General features: G+C 39.3%; 2 protein-coding genes across 2 annotated transcripts; one reads left to right on the top strand and one right to left on the bottom strand.

The window, feature by feature from the left end:
- Positions 1-2,493: 2,493 nt before the first annotated feature.
- Positions 2,494-3,351, bottom strand: LOC145579675 (uncharacterized). Its single transcript, XM_081636912.1, has one exon. The coding sequence runs from the start codon at positions 3,349-3,351 to the stop codon at positions 2,494-2,496; it is 858 nt and encodes a 285-aa protein (XP_081493038.1).
- A 985-nt stretch (positions 3,352-4,336) lies between these two features.
- On the top strand, positions 4,337-7,573 carry LOC145578472 (vesicle-associated membrane protein 711-like). The gene is made up of 4 exons (XM_081635782.1): positions 4,337-4,704; positions 5,915-6,105; positions 6,431-6,594; positions 7,080-7,573. Exons 1-4 carry the CDS (start codon positions 4,488-4,490, stop codon positions 7,165-7,167), a joined length of 660 nt encoding a protein of 219 aa, XP_081491908.1. The 5' UTR covers positions 4,337-4,487; the 3' UTR covers positions 7,168-7,573.
- The last annotated feature ends 5,387 nt before the right edge of the window (positions 7,574-12,960 follow it).

Here is a 12,960-nt window from a genome sequence, read left to right as displayed (position 1 = left end):
TTCAGCCTTTGTACACGTGCAAATCCCGCAATTAATAGCAAAGACTTCATACAACTCACCACGATGTCCTCTGATCAAGCCACCACCACCAGCCTTCCCTGGGTTGCCCTTAGAGGCGCCATCAGTATTCAACATAACCTGTCCCTCTCTAGGAGCTAACTATTTAACCAGAATCTCTTCTCTCTTTCTTTTAGCTGGACTGTGAATGCGTGTATGACGATCCCACGCCTTTCTAACCAAAGCTACCCGAGTATATATAAATGCAATTTGATTAATTGGGATATTAGCGTTCATTCCATCAAAGCTCCTGGCATTACGCCACTTCCAAAGCCACCAACTTGTAATTGCAAAAATTAGAGCCCACCCCTCTCTTTCAGCATGTCTACGAGGGTCCATATGTTTCATAAACCAAGATTCGAAATCATCCCCCAACCTTTCTTCATCACTCATTCCCAATTTTCTCCAAATACCCACTGCAGCAGGACACGATCTCAATATGTGCTCTGTAGTTTCTTCCCCAGCCCCACAAACTCGACATCTAGGATCATCAAGGAGATCTCGAACAAATCTGTTCTTATTAGTCATTAGGCGATCTTGAATAGCAAGCCAAGCAAACATACGGACACGTTGAGGAGCTTGACTTTTCCAGACTACCTTCCACTTATCACAATCTCCAACCTCTTCTTCACCTCTAATAATATCCAACGTTGATTTAATGGTAAAACCACCAGAAGGAGACCCATTCCAATACACCTCATCAACATCATCTTCACTCGCACTAAGCTCAAAAGAAGCTATAGCTTGCAATTCATTAATCGACAGAAAAGCAGCAAAAATTTCCCACTTCCAACCCACATTTGGATCCCAAAATTCCCCCACCGTAGCATCTTGAATATCAAGAGGAGGACTTGGATTAGCTAACTCGATCAGAGGAGTATTCGTTGCCCATCGATGATGCCAAAAGAACGTCCTAGCACCATTTCGAACAACCATATTAATTCCCTTCCGCACCACATCAATACTACTCATGATTCCCCTCCACGCATTCGAAGCGTTTTGCTTGGATTTGAACATATCAATATCACAACGGTTATTGCAATATTTACTACGAAGAACTCTCGACCATAAAGCATTGGGCTCGGCCAACACTCTCCACCCAAGCTTAGCCAAGAAAGCTGAATTTGCTTGTCTCATTGACCTTATACCCAACCCACCTTGATCCTTGGGTTTGTTGATCGTATTCCAAGCCACCGAGTGAATTTTCCTTTGACCCTCCGCTTCACCCCATAAGAACTTTCTTGATCTTCTATCAATATCGTCACAAGTGGACCGAGGCAATAAAGTTGTTTGCATAGCATAGTACGGAATCGAGCTCAAAGATGATTGAGTCAAAGTCGCTCTACCAGCCATTGACATCAACTTAGTCTTCCAACCTGCAATTTTACCATTAATTCGGTCTACCAAATATTGATATTCCTTCTTGGAAGTCCTACCATTAATTGTAGGCACTCCGAGATACTTTCCAAAGTCATCTGTAACCTCCATATTCAAAGTACCACACACTGAATCACGAATGTCATAATGAGTGTTATGTGAAAAGTAAACCCGCGACTTGTTAATGCTGACTTTGCTTCCTGATGCCTCACAAAACCTCTCTAAACAAGCCTTCATGAGGGATGCTTGCTCGACAGAAGCTTCACAAAAAAGTGTAAGGTCGTCCGCAAAAGCTAGGTTCGAAATCAAAGGCCCATCACGACTAGCTCTAACCGGTTTCCAGCATTTGACTTCACGCTCAATGAGATGAGCCAAACGCTCCATACATATGACATAAAGATAAGGGGATAGGGGATCCCCTTGTCTTATCCCACGGCTCGGAGAGAAAAATTCCATAGGTTCGCCATTCCACAAAATACTCAACCTAGCCGATGTAATACAATGCATAATTACATCCACCATAGCTTGTGGGAGTCTAAGCTCAAGAAGAGACTCACGGATAAAACTCCATCTCAACCTGTCATACGCTTTCTCGAAGTCAATTTTCACCGCCATAAAGCCCACCTTGCCTTGCTTATACCTCATCGTATGAAGCATTTCTTGGACAATAATAATATTATCCGTAATTTGACGTTTAGGCACGAAACTACATTGAGTAGGTGAAATAAGAGTAGGCAAAAGGCTTTTCAATCGGTTAACAATTGCCTTAGTAACCAGCTTATAAACAATGTTACAAAGGCCAATGGGGAGAAATTGCTTGGCTTGTTGAGGGACATCTACCTTCGGTATCAAGACAAGAAAAGCATCGTTCAAGCCATCAGGAAATTCACGCCCTTCCAACACATTTGTCACTAAAGCAATCACATTCGGCTTAACTAAATCCCAATACCTCTGAAAAAATATCGGTTGGAAGCCATCTGGACCCGGAGCCTTGAAAGGCTTCATACTTTTCAAAGCTTTGTATATTTCACACTCTTCAATCGGACGATTAATTCTTTCCTACTCATTTGCAGCAATAGTAGGAAAATAATCAGGAATAATGTTCTCCTGCCTATAGACCAACTGCTCTTCCACAAAAATATTCTGCCAAAAATCAAGGACAATCTGCTTCACCTGATCAGCTTCCATGACCCAAACTCCTTCACCATTCTGAAGCGTCTCAATTCTATTTCTTTTTCTTCGGAGAACAGTAGTCAGATGGAAATAACGTGTATTTCTGTCTCCATACATAATTTTTTCCTCACGAGATTTCTGAAACCATAGCATTTCTTCCTGATCAAGAACAATCTCCATCTCCTTCCTTAATTCACCTTCAAGCTTAATAAGATGTGGCTGTCTTCTTTGAGCTAGCAATTTTTGAATCCCCTCTAATCGAGCCCAGAGCTCTGCCTTTTTCCTAAAAATATTGTGAAACTCCTCCCTATTCCATCCTTCAAGCTTAACTGCAAATTCCTTTAAATAAGGAATAATCGGGGCTGCCCTGTTCCAGTTTGTCACAACAAAATTCTCAAACTTTTCGTGATGCATCCAGGCTGCTTGGAAACGGAAAGGACGATTCACCATCGAAATTGGAGCGAATCCATTAGTGCTAATTAAAATCGGACAATGATCCGATTTAATTCTTGGTAAATTTCGCACCGCACCCTCCTCGAACAACAAACGCCACTCCTCATTAGCTAATCCCCTGTCAAGACGGGCCGATTTTAGAGTATCAGGAGTAAGACCACGAAACCATGTATGTTCAGGACCTGTACATCCCAAATCAATTAGGCCATTATTCTCAACCCAGTTCGAAAATTCAAGACACCGTCTTTGCATCTCCGAGTTATTATTTCCATTCCTCTCTTCAATCGACATAGTCTCATTAAAGTCACCTCCAAGGAGCCACGGACCCTGATAATTATTTCTAATACTCTCAAGATCCCTCCATAAATCACGGCGAAAAGTGCTATCCGGACTTGCATAGATAGCAGAAAAAAGCCAAGGACTATTAACATATGTTAAATATGGTATACATATATTTATGTTTTTACTCACCTAAATCAATGGTATATGCACTTAGTAATAGTAATAGTAATAATAATAACAACAACATTAATAATAATAACATTAATAATAGTATGACTTTATTGTAGATAGAGGAGTGGGGGCCCAGATTGTATCTCGGCTTCCCACTAATTTATTGTAGATTGTATGACTTTTGTTTTTGAGATAATAATAATAATAATAGTATTAATAATAATAGTAGTAATAATAATAACAACATTAATAATAATAACATTAATAATAGTAATAATAATAATAATAATAATAATAATAACAACATTAATAATAATAACATTAATAATAGTATTAATAATAATGTTGAAATCTGCTCTGCTCAGCTCGGCTCTGCTCTGCTGAAATTTAATCTGCTCTGCTTTGCTGACCTCTGCTCTGCCAAGAAGCTCAAAAGAACAGGGCTTACCTGCCACACGATTTCTCTTACAATACTTATGACATACGGAGTACTATTATACTAATGCATTATTATTACGGAGTATAATTTTCCAATCCGACTACCCGAAGAATCCACGACAGCCGACATCAATTTAATGTAGAGTTTATTAATAAATCCCACAAGCCACAACAGCACACTTAAGTAAGATTATAGAAAAGATTAAGAAGAATAATTAGATTAATTACTAAATTAGATGAATTCAAACTAAAATAAAAAGTAATTCTCACTGTCAGTCTGTCACACTTGTCATCTCAATTTCCCCAAAAAAGTGGAAACTTTTATTTCAAAATTCACAAAAAGTAAACGCCCATTATTTTCTTGATTTTTTTTAATAATAATTATTATTTTTAAAATTTGAGGTAAAAGACCTCTTTTTTCTCAATCATCATCATCATCATCATCAACAATTTTGAATCTTCTCCCCTGTTTCGCCGATCAAAAATATCGCGATAACAGAGGAGAGAGAAAATTAGGGTTTCAAATTCCACCATTAATGGCGATTTTGTATGCTTTGGTAGCTCGTGGATCGGTAGTTTTGGCGGAATTTGTTGGAACATCGACGAATGCAAGCACAATTGCGAAGCAAATTCTCGAGAAGATTCCTGGTGATAGCGATACTCATGTTTCTTACTCGCAAGATCGATATATTTTCCATGTTAAGCGTACCGATGGTCTTACTGTTCTTTGTATGGCGGAAGATAATGCTGGACGTAATTGATTTTTCTCTCTTCTTTTGATTTTGATTGTTTTAGGGTTTGTTGTTTTATTGATTGATTGTGTTAAATGTTAGGGTTTTTGTGTTGTTTGTGAAATTGTGATTGTTAATTTGTCATTGATTATGAGGTCATTGCGTTGATTATGAATCATGAAGAATTTGATTGATTGTTAATTTGTCATTGATTGCTGCTTATGCATTGCGTTGATTATGAATCATGAAGAATTTGATTGCAAGATGATTGTTCTGTGTAAGAGCTTGATTTTGAGGTCTTTAGTTGCAGATGATGGGTATTCCCTCGATCCCGGAATTTATTGCGAAAATGTTATGTAATGAATGTTTGGAAAAAGTTGTCACTTTTTATTTTTGATACATTCTTGGTTTATGATTGGATTTTCCTCGATACCCTATTAAGATATAAGAGAGGGAGTAAGAATACTTTTTTAAAGTTTTTTTTTCCTTACTAAGGAAAGTTGTGAATGTGACATTGATCTTTATGGTTTAGAAAGCTTTTTGCTAGCAGATTAGTGGATTTTGAGCTAAACTAGTCAAGATACTTGTGTTTTGTACTAGGTTTGGGTTGGTAAGAGAAAGACCATATGTGTTTGTAAGCAAAGGGGAGCATGCCCATGAAGGCATGAGAATAAATTTTGCCGCTTTTATTTGTTCTATTAGATTTTAACTGTGATATTATAGTGAAAGCAAAGTGTAAGGAAGGTATGGTGGTTTGATTTTCCAGGTAGGAATGAGAACGAAGTAAAGTATGATTATTAATCAAGGTTGAAAATTTTTCTATGCTTGTTGATTTTAGGAGGTTGAAAATATTCTTGTTGTTTAAGAAATTGGTTGACAGAATCATTTTTTGTGTAATTTTTGATTGAATATTTGAAAGTATTTCTTATATAGATGTGTGTACCGTTACTTTGATGCAAATTAGTGGTGACTGATGCAGGAGTCTCTGCATGGTCAGGTTACCTGAAATGTAGGGATTTTCCCAAATAATAGAATACGGTGTTGGTGAATGGAACCTAGAGTTAATGAATGCTATAGGCACTATGCAGGATCTTTTATCTTTCGTTGAGTGTTAAAATGCTGATGATGTTTGTCCAAAAACTGGCTTATGATATGTTGATATTTCACGTGTAAAGCATAATGTAAGGGTATCTTTTCCCTCTATTCTGATACACCTTAACTTTGTTGTATAGGAAGAATCCCATTTGCATTTCTTGAAGACATACATCAAAAGTTTGTGAAGGCTTATGGACGCTCTATTCATACTGCACCTGCATATGCAATGAATGATGAATTTTCAAGGGTCTTAAGCCAACAAATGGACTATTACTCAAATGACCCAAATGCTGACAGATTGAACAGAATGAAAGGTGAAATGGCTCAGGTATGGCGTGTATTCCTAGCTTTCTTTTTTATATTGGGTAGTCCAACATTATATTGTTGTCTTCTTCCCAGTTTTACTTTGGATATTGAGGCATTATCTTTGAAACCATTGCACGGTTGAGGTCCTATCATGAAAAGTTAGTAATAGAATTTTTGATAGATCAAGTGCTTCTTCGCAGCAAGGGATCAGGGTTCTTAATTTGATAGTTTTGTAAATCATTCCTAGGAATAGTGAAGTACATGCCTGCAAGCTGTTGTTTGGTGAAGCAATTTTCTTGTGTTGATGTTACTATAATGTCTGTCTCATTTTGGTGCAACAATTGTAGGTGCGTAATGTCATGATTGAGAATATTGATAAAGTTTTGGATAGAGGGGAGCGCCTGGAGCTGCTTGTTGATAAAACTGCCACATTACAAGGCAATACTCTTCGCTTCAGAAAGCAAGCTCGCCGCTTCAGAAGCACTGTATGGTGGAGAAATTGCAGGCTCATGTCAGTAAACTTATGTGAAATTTGATCTTTTTTTTTTCTTTTTTTTTTTTCAAAATTATGTTTCACCCTTCAATTATGCTGTTTATTTTTGCACTGCTTGTGAAGAAACCTAACTGGTAGTCACTAGTCAGTGTTGCACATTGGTTGTGTCTGACTATACTTTTATATGTGTGTAAGATATAATGCAATGCTGCACACCTGCGACCTGCTAACATTTCGCTGCTTGTCATCTAATACAACTGTCTTTATATTTTAACATTAGACCTGTAAAGAATATGGAGGGCTAACCATTTGTGCAAGCCTATCACTTTTATGTAAGACAATCGAATTTATGACTCTAATTGGATATTTGGATGTCTAGCCTCTAGTGCACTAATGAAGTAATGATCAACTAAAGTTATTTACTTGTTATTATTGATGCATTGCTTACACACCTCTTGAAAAATTTCAACCTTACCTAAATCTGAGTTTTTCAATTCTTGCAGGTTAACATTGATTGTCGTTCTCTTGATCATCATATACATCGTGCTTGCCTTTGTTTGTCATGGGCCTTTGCTACCTTCCTGTGTTTAAGCGTGTGGCTGAAGCATTTGCTATAATCAAAGTAGACACCTTCATCGATGGATTAATGCTTGCTGGGACATTGTCTGCAATTTTCTCGTGGTGGTGATCGATTTATTAAGATGCTCTACATGGCATATACAGTATAACTTATTGCTGTGAAATTGTTACTATTATTGCTTTATTTTTGTATATGCTAGGTTGCCTCCTTTTCATGTTCTCGTTTTTTTGGTTTTACTGGTTGTTTATCTCTTAGCTCCATTAATTCTTTCTTATTTTCACATAAATTTCTCGGGTGTACTATGGGTGGTGTGGTGTTGGCTGTCGCCGTGGTTTCTTGTTGGAGTTTAATTGTGAACATTGTATTTTTAGTATGACTTCTTGTCATACACACATTCAATATACAAGTATATGTCAATACGTGCAATGTGCATTGAAAGATGCCTTTGAATTTCGTTTCTTACCCTGTCTTTACTTTACTCTTTCATGTGGGACTAATATCATATGATACGCTTGTGTACAATATTACCAGATTTACCACATATATGCTTCAAGGTTGGTGAGGACTTAATTCCTTCCTTGTTGCTTTGGTTGCGACCCCTTGTGTACAATATTATTCATATTATCCATTTTGATAACTTTTAATTAATTATATTATACAAGGATTACATATGAAAAAATAACTAATTAGATGGAATCTCGATAGCTTCATTGTAACACTTATTCAACAACTAATATCACTCCTAAACTTTATAAATGGTAAAAACATACATTGACAAACATGTTAAGTTCATACGATAAGCCTAAAAATAAAATATCCAATTTCTCCATTAGTTTGACTATGCTCTCTTTTCTTTTATGAATATTTTTATTTCTTATTGGATTGATAAACTACCAATATTTAATCTAAAGAGCAAGCTGATGGGGGCAAGGCAGGGAACTCTAAATCAAGGGTGGCTTGTGTCCAACCTCGAGTGAGTTTGTTGTGTTTATCAGAACCAAAACTAAATATCAGTATTAGTACCAAATTATTAATATAAAAGTAACACTGTTTTTTGTTTAATAATTATTGACGTAATAACATTCTTTTTTTGAAGAACGTAACAATATTATTTAGTTACTTTTGTTTTTGACAATCTCGAGGTAGACAAAGCTATGAACCAACTAACCCATGAATGAATCAATCAAGGATAAGACCGTGTATATCTTCCCTCTAAAGCGCGTCTCTTGGGAGGGTTCCTCTAGGGCTTCCTAGTTTCTTCCTTTTCTGAAGGTGTTCTCTCGATTGCTTCGAGTTTAATTGCTATGGCGAATGAAGAATTAGTTCCGAAGATTAACAGTAATGAAAACGTTCTTAGTGATGATGAAGACGGGGTGGATTGGGTGGTGGAAGGAGAAGAGGATGAGGAAGTAAGAGTCTCTCTTGGAGTTGTTTGCAGAATTTGGACAGATAGACATGTTAATTCCAATGCTTTAATCGCTCAAATGAACCGTCTTTGGAACCCTAAACATGGGATGGAAGCCAATTGTATTGAGAAGAACCGCTACTTATTCCAATTCCACCATTGGAAAGACAAGCGGAATGTTATGGAAGGGAGGCATTTCGACAGGCACGTTTTGATTCTGAATGACATCGAAGGTAATTGCAAACCCTCTGAAATTCCTCTTTTTCATGTTCCTTTTTGGATTAGAGTGTATGACCTTCCATTTATGGGAAGGAGCAATATGACTAATGCAAAGACTATTGGGGATAAATTGGGGGTTTTTTTTAACAATGGACCAATCTGGTGATGCTGGAATTAACAAATCGCTGCGCATTAGAGTCAATGTTGATGTGCGTAAGCCTTTGAAAGATAAAATTAATCTGAAATTAAGAGGTGGGGTGAAGGAGAGTGTGAGTATCAAGTATGAAAAACTTCCCCTGTTCTGTTATGGCTGTGGGATACTTGGACATGGCGAAAAAGATTGCGAAGAAGGTAATTTAGAGGTGCCTGATGCTAGAAAATTCTCGGATGCGATGAGAGTTTCATCTCCATGGAAAGTGCTTAAGGCAAGGGAGAGTAGTGGAAGTGTTGGGGATGGAAAGTGTGCGAAGCAGTTATTTGTTGCTAAGAAATCCCGTTTTGATGCTCAGAAAGAGAAGGAGGTGGTCAATGCGGTTGTTTCTCAACTTGGAGTTGTTACCATTACTAGTGACAGTGGCAAGAAGAATAATGATGATGTTATCCACCATGAATCCTCTTCTGCTCTTGCTGATAACATAATAAGAAAAGAGGCGGTTGGTGATGACTGCACAGGGGAGGTTGAGGCACAGGCCCTGCCCTGTGATAATTCTCTGGGTGTAAGTGATATTTGCAAAAGGAAACTGAGAAAGGTGAAGTTATTGCATGGAGCACGGGGTATGCATATGGAGAGAGATGATGTGGAACAAGTCACTGGTTTGAAGAGAAAGGATTGCAGCAACTTAATGATTGATGAGAGTGGAGTTGGTATAGTTGGAGTGAAAAAGAGTAAGGTGGATGAGGGGGTGCTTACTCAATTTTGTTCGGTGAAAGTAGCGGTGGTTGGCGATGCCCAACCCCGCGAACAACAATGAAAATCTTGAGTTGGAACTGTCGGGGGTTGGGCAACCCTCGGAAAGTTCGTACTCTCCAAACTTGGTGTTGGAGAGAGAGCCCAAATTTTGTGTTTGTGATGGAAAGTATGATTGATTCGAGGAGATTGGAGTTATTTCGAAACCGGTGCGGTTTTAAGGATGGTATTTGCTTAAGTAGTGTGGGGAACTCGGGTGGGATAGGTATGTGGTGGAAGGATGTTAACGCTCATGTGTGGTCCTATTCTACTCATCATGTTGCTGTGGTAGTGAGAAATGCTAGCAATGCTCCTAAATGGGCAGCCATTGGGGTGTATGGTTGGCCGGAGAATGGAAATAAACACTTTACTTTTGATTTGATTAACTCTCTGAGGGATGATATTCAAGTGCCTATGGTGATTTTTGGGGACTTCAATGAGATTTTGTATGAAAATGAGAAGTGTGGTGGGGCGCCTAGGCATGAGAGGAAAATGGAGCTCTTTCGTGATATGATGGAGAGGTGCAACTTTAATGACTTGGGCTATAAAGGGAACATTTTTACTTGGCAAAGAGGGAATGATCCTAATCGTGTGGTTAGGGAACGTTTGGACAGGTTCATAGCTTGTGATGGATGGTGCGATTTATTCAAGACAAGGCAAGTTCGACATTTCCCCATTGTGTATTCATACCATGCTGCAATTTTACTTGAAACTGACTTGGAGAAGCAGCGGAAAAGAGGGCAGAAACGTCGCTTTTTTGAGGCCTTGTGGTTGTCCCATGATGATTTCCAAAATACTGTTAGGGGGGCGTGGGATGGTGGGGCTGGTCTAAGCATTAGTGAGAAGATAGTGATGTGCTCTGGCAGGCTCCATAACTGGGCTAGAGAGACATTCGGAAATACTCGGAAAAAAATTGCAGCAAAAGAATTAGAGTTACAAGAGTGGCAACGTAATGCTCCTGATGCTGAAATGTTAAGGAAGTGTGCTAGTATTACTTTAGAGTTGGAAGAGCTACATCGTCTTGATGAGTCTTATTGGCATGCTAGGGCGAGGGTCAATGAACTCAAGGATGGGGACAAAAATTCTGCTTATTTCCACCATAAAGCCAACTATCGACAGTGGAGGAATAACATCAATAAATTGGAGGATGCGAATGGTGTGCTTCATGATGAGGAAGAGGATATGGCTCGTATAATTGAGGAATATTTTTCTGATATTTTCTCTTCTTCTTTGCCTTCCAATTTTGAGGAGGCGCTTGCAGGAATTAATTCGATGGTGAATAATAGTATGAATGAGGCGTTGATGTGTATTCCTACGGCGGATGAAATTTTTCAAGCTCTATCTCAAATGCATCCTAATAAGGCCCCCGGCATCGATGGAATTCATGCTCTTTTCTTTCAAAAATGCTGGCACATTGTGGGTAGTGATGTGATTGCTTTTATTCAGAAGTGGTGGGTGGAGGGTGGTGATTTGAGTGATGTCAATAAGACTTGCATTGTCCTCATTCCTAAATGTCATGAACCGACCAAGATGACGGAGTTTCGGCCGATTAGCCTTTGCAATGTGGTGTACAAAATCATATCCAAAACGATGGCAAATCGTCTCAAGACCATTCTTCCTGAGCTTATTTCGCATCATCAAAGTGCTTTTGTTCCTGGCCGTTTAATACGGATAATGCGATTGTGGCCTTTGAAATTTTCCATGCTATGAAAAGGAAGGGGGATGGTAAACGTGGGACTATGGCTTTAAAGCTCGATATGAGTAAGGCGTATGATCGGGTGGAATGGACCTTCCTCCAGCATATTTTTGTGAAGATGGGCTTTGATGATAGGTGGACGCAACGGATCATGATGTGCCTCTCTTCTGTTCAATACTCATTTAAGCTGAACGGTCAGATTTTGGGATGTATTTCGCCTTCCCGGGGGCTTAGGCAGGGAGACCCCATCTCTCCTTACCTCTTCCTCCTTTGTGCTGAGGCCTTCTCTTCTCTTCTCGTGAAGGCTGCTAATGACAAGGCCATACATGGTGCTTTGGTGTGTAGGGGTGCGCCTAGGATATCCCATCTGTTTTTCGCGGACGACAGTATCTTGTTTGCCAGAGCGACTTCTCAGGAATGTTCTATTATTGCTAATATCATTAGTGTGTATGAACGTGCTTCGGGGCAAAAAATCAATTTTGATAAATCTGAGGTGTCTTTCAGTAAGAATGTGGATGCTTGTAGGCGGCGAGAAATTATTGATGTGCTTGGGGTGAAACAAGTGGCTAGACATGACAAATACCTTGGCTTGCCTACTATCATTGGAAGATAAAAAAAAGCCGTTTTCTCTTGTCTCAAGGATCGTGTTTGGAAGAAAATGCAAGGTTGGAAGGAGAAGCTTTTATCTCAAGCGGGGAAGGAGGTGCTTATCAAGGCGGTTGCTCAAGCAATTCCTACGTATATGATGGGTTTATTTCGTATTCCGGATTGCATTGTTGATGAAATCAATAGAATGTTGGCTCGTTTTTGGTGGGGAGCAAATGGTACGGAAAGAAAGCTTCATTGGATTAGTTGGGAAAAGCTTTGTCTTCCTAAGTCGCTTGGTGGCATGGGGTTCCGTGATTTAAGCACTTTTAACCAAGCTCTTTTGGCGAAGCAAGGGTGGAGACTTCTTTGTAACCCCGACTCGCTTGTTCATCGTGTTCTCAAGGCTAGATATTTTAAGAATGGTGACTTTATCTCGGCTAACCGTGGCTATGATCCTAGTTATGTGTGGCGTAGTATTTGGGGGGGGGGGGCAAGGCTATCCTTATTGATGGCTTGAAGTGGAGAGTTGGTGATGGGTCTAACATTAATGTTTGGGAGGATGCGTGGCTTCCGGGGGAGAATGTGAGTCGTGTTCCTGTGCCTAATTTGGAGAGCCCTGCAGACTTGAGAGTGGCAGATTTGACTGACAGCAATAGGGGAGTGTGGGATGTTACTACTCTAAATTTACACCTTTCTCCTGAGGATGCTTCTCTAGTGCAGGGGCTGCCTTTGAGTGTTAGACACACGAATGATGTTAGATTTTGGGGTACGGCAACTGATGGTATTTACACTACAAAATCTGGTTATTTAGTTGGTCGCTTAAGCCATATTAGGGGCTGGGAACATCAGTTGGGGGGTGACTGTGCTGCTGATTGGAAGAAAGTATGGAATATTAAGGGCCCTCCAAAGTTGAGAAATTTCTTGTGGCGTGCGTGTACTGGCTCCTTGGC

This window comes from Chenopodium album, chromosome 14 (genome assembly GCF_948465745.1).
Source record: "Chenopodium album chromosome 14, dcCheAlbu1.1, whole genome shotgun sequence".
Lineage (NCBI taxonomy): Eukaryota > Viridiplantae > Streptophyta > Magnoliopsida > Caryophyllales > Amaranthaceae > Chenopodium > Chenopodium album.
Note: the sequence above shows the minus strand (reverse complement) of the source record. Positions and strands in the feature narration are given on the sequence as shown.

What these genes read in the sequence shown, in the direction of transcription:
- LOC145579675 (XM_081636912.1), bottom strand. Translation starts at nt 3,351, where the DNA reads ATGTCGATTGAAGAGAGGAATGGAAATAATAACTCGGAGATGCAAAGA.
- LOC145578472 (XM_081635782.1), top strand. Translation starts at nt 4,488, where the DNA reads ATGGCGATTTTGTATGCTTTGGTAGCTCGTGGATCGGTAGTTTTGGCG. An exon ending in GGCGGAAGATAATGCTGGAC is followed by an intron (nt 4,705 to 5,914) that starts GTAATTGATTTT and finishes TTTGTTGTATAG; the next exon opens with GAAGAATCCCATTTGCATTT. An exon ending in TGGAGAAATTGCAGGCTCAT is followed by an intron (nt 6,595 to 7,079) that starts GTCAGTAAACTT and finishes CAATTCTTGCAG; the next exon opens with GTTAACATTGATTGTCGTTC.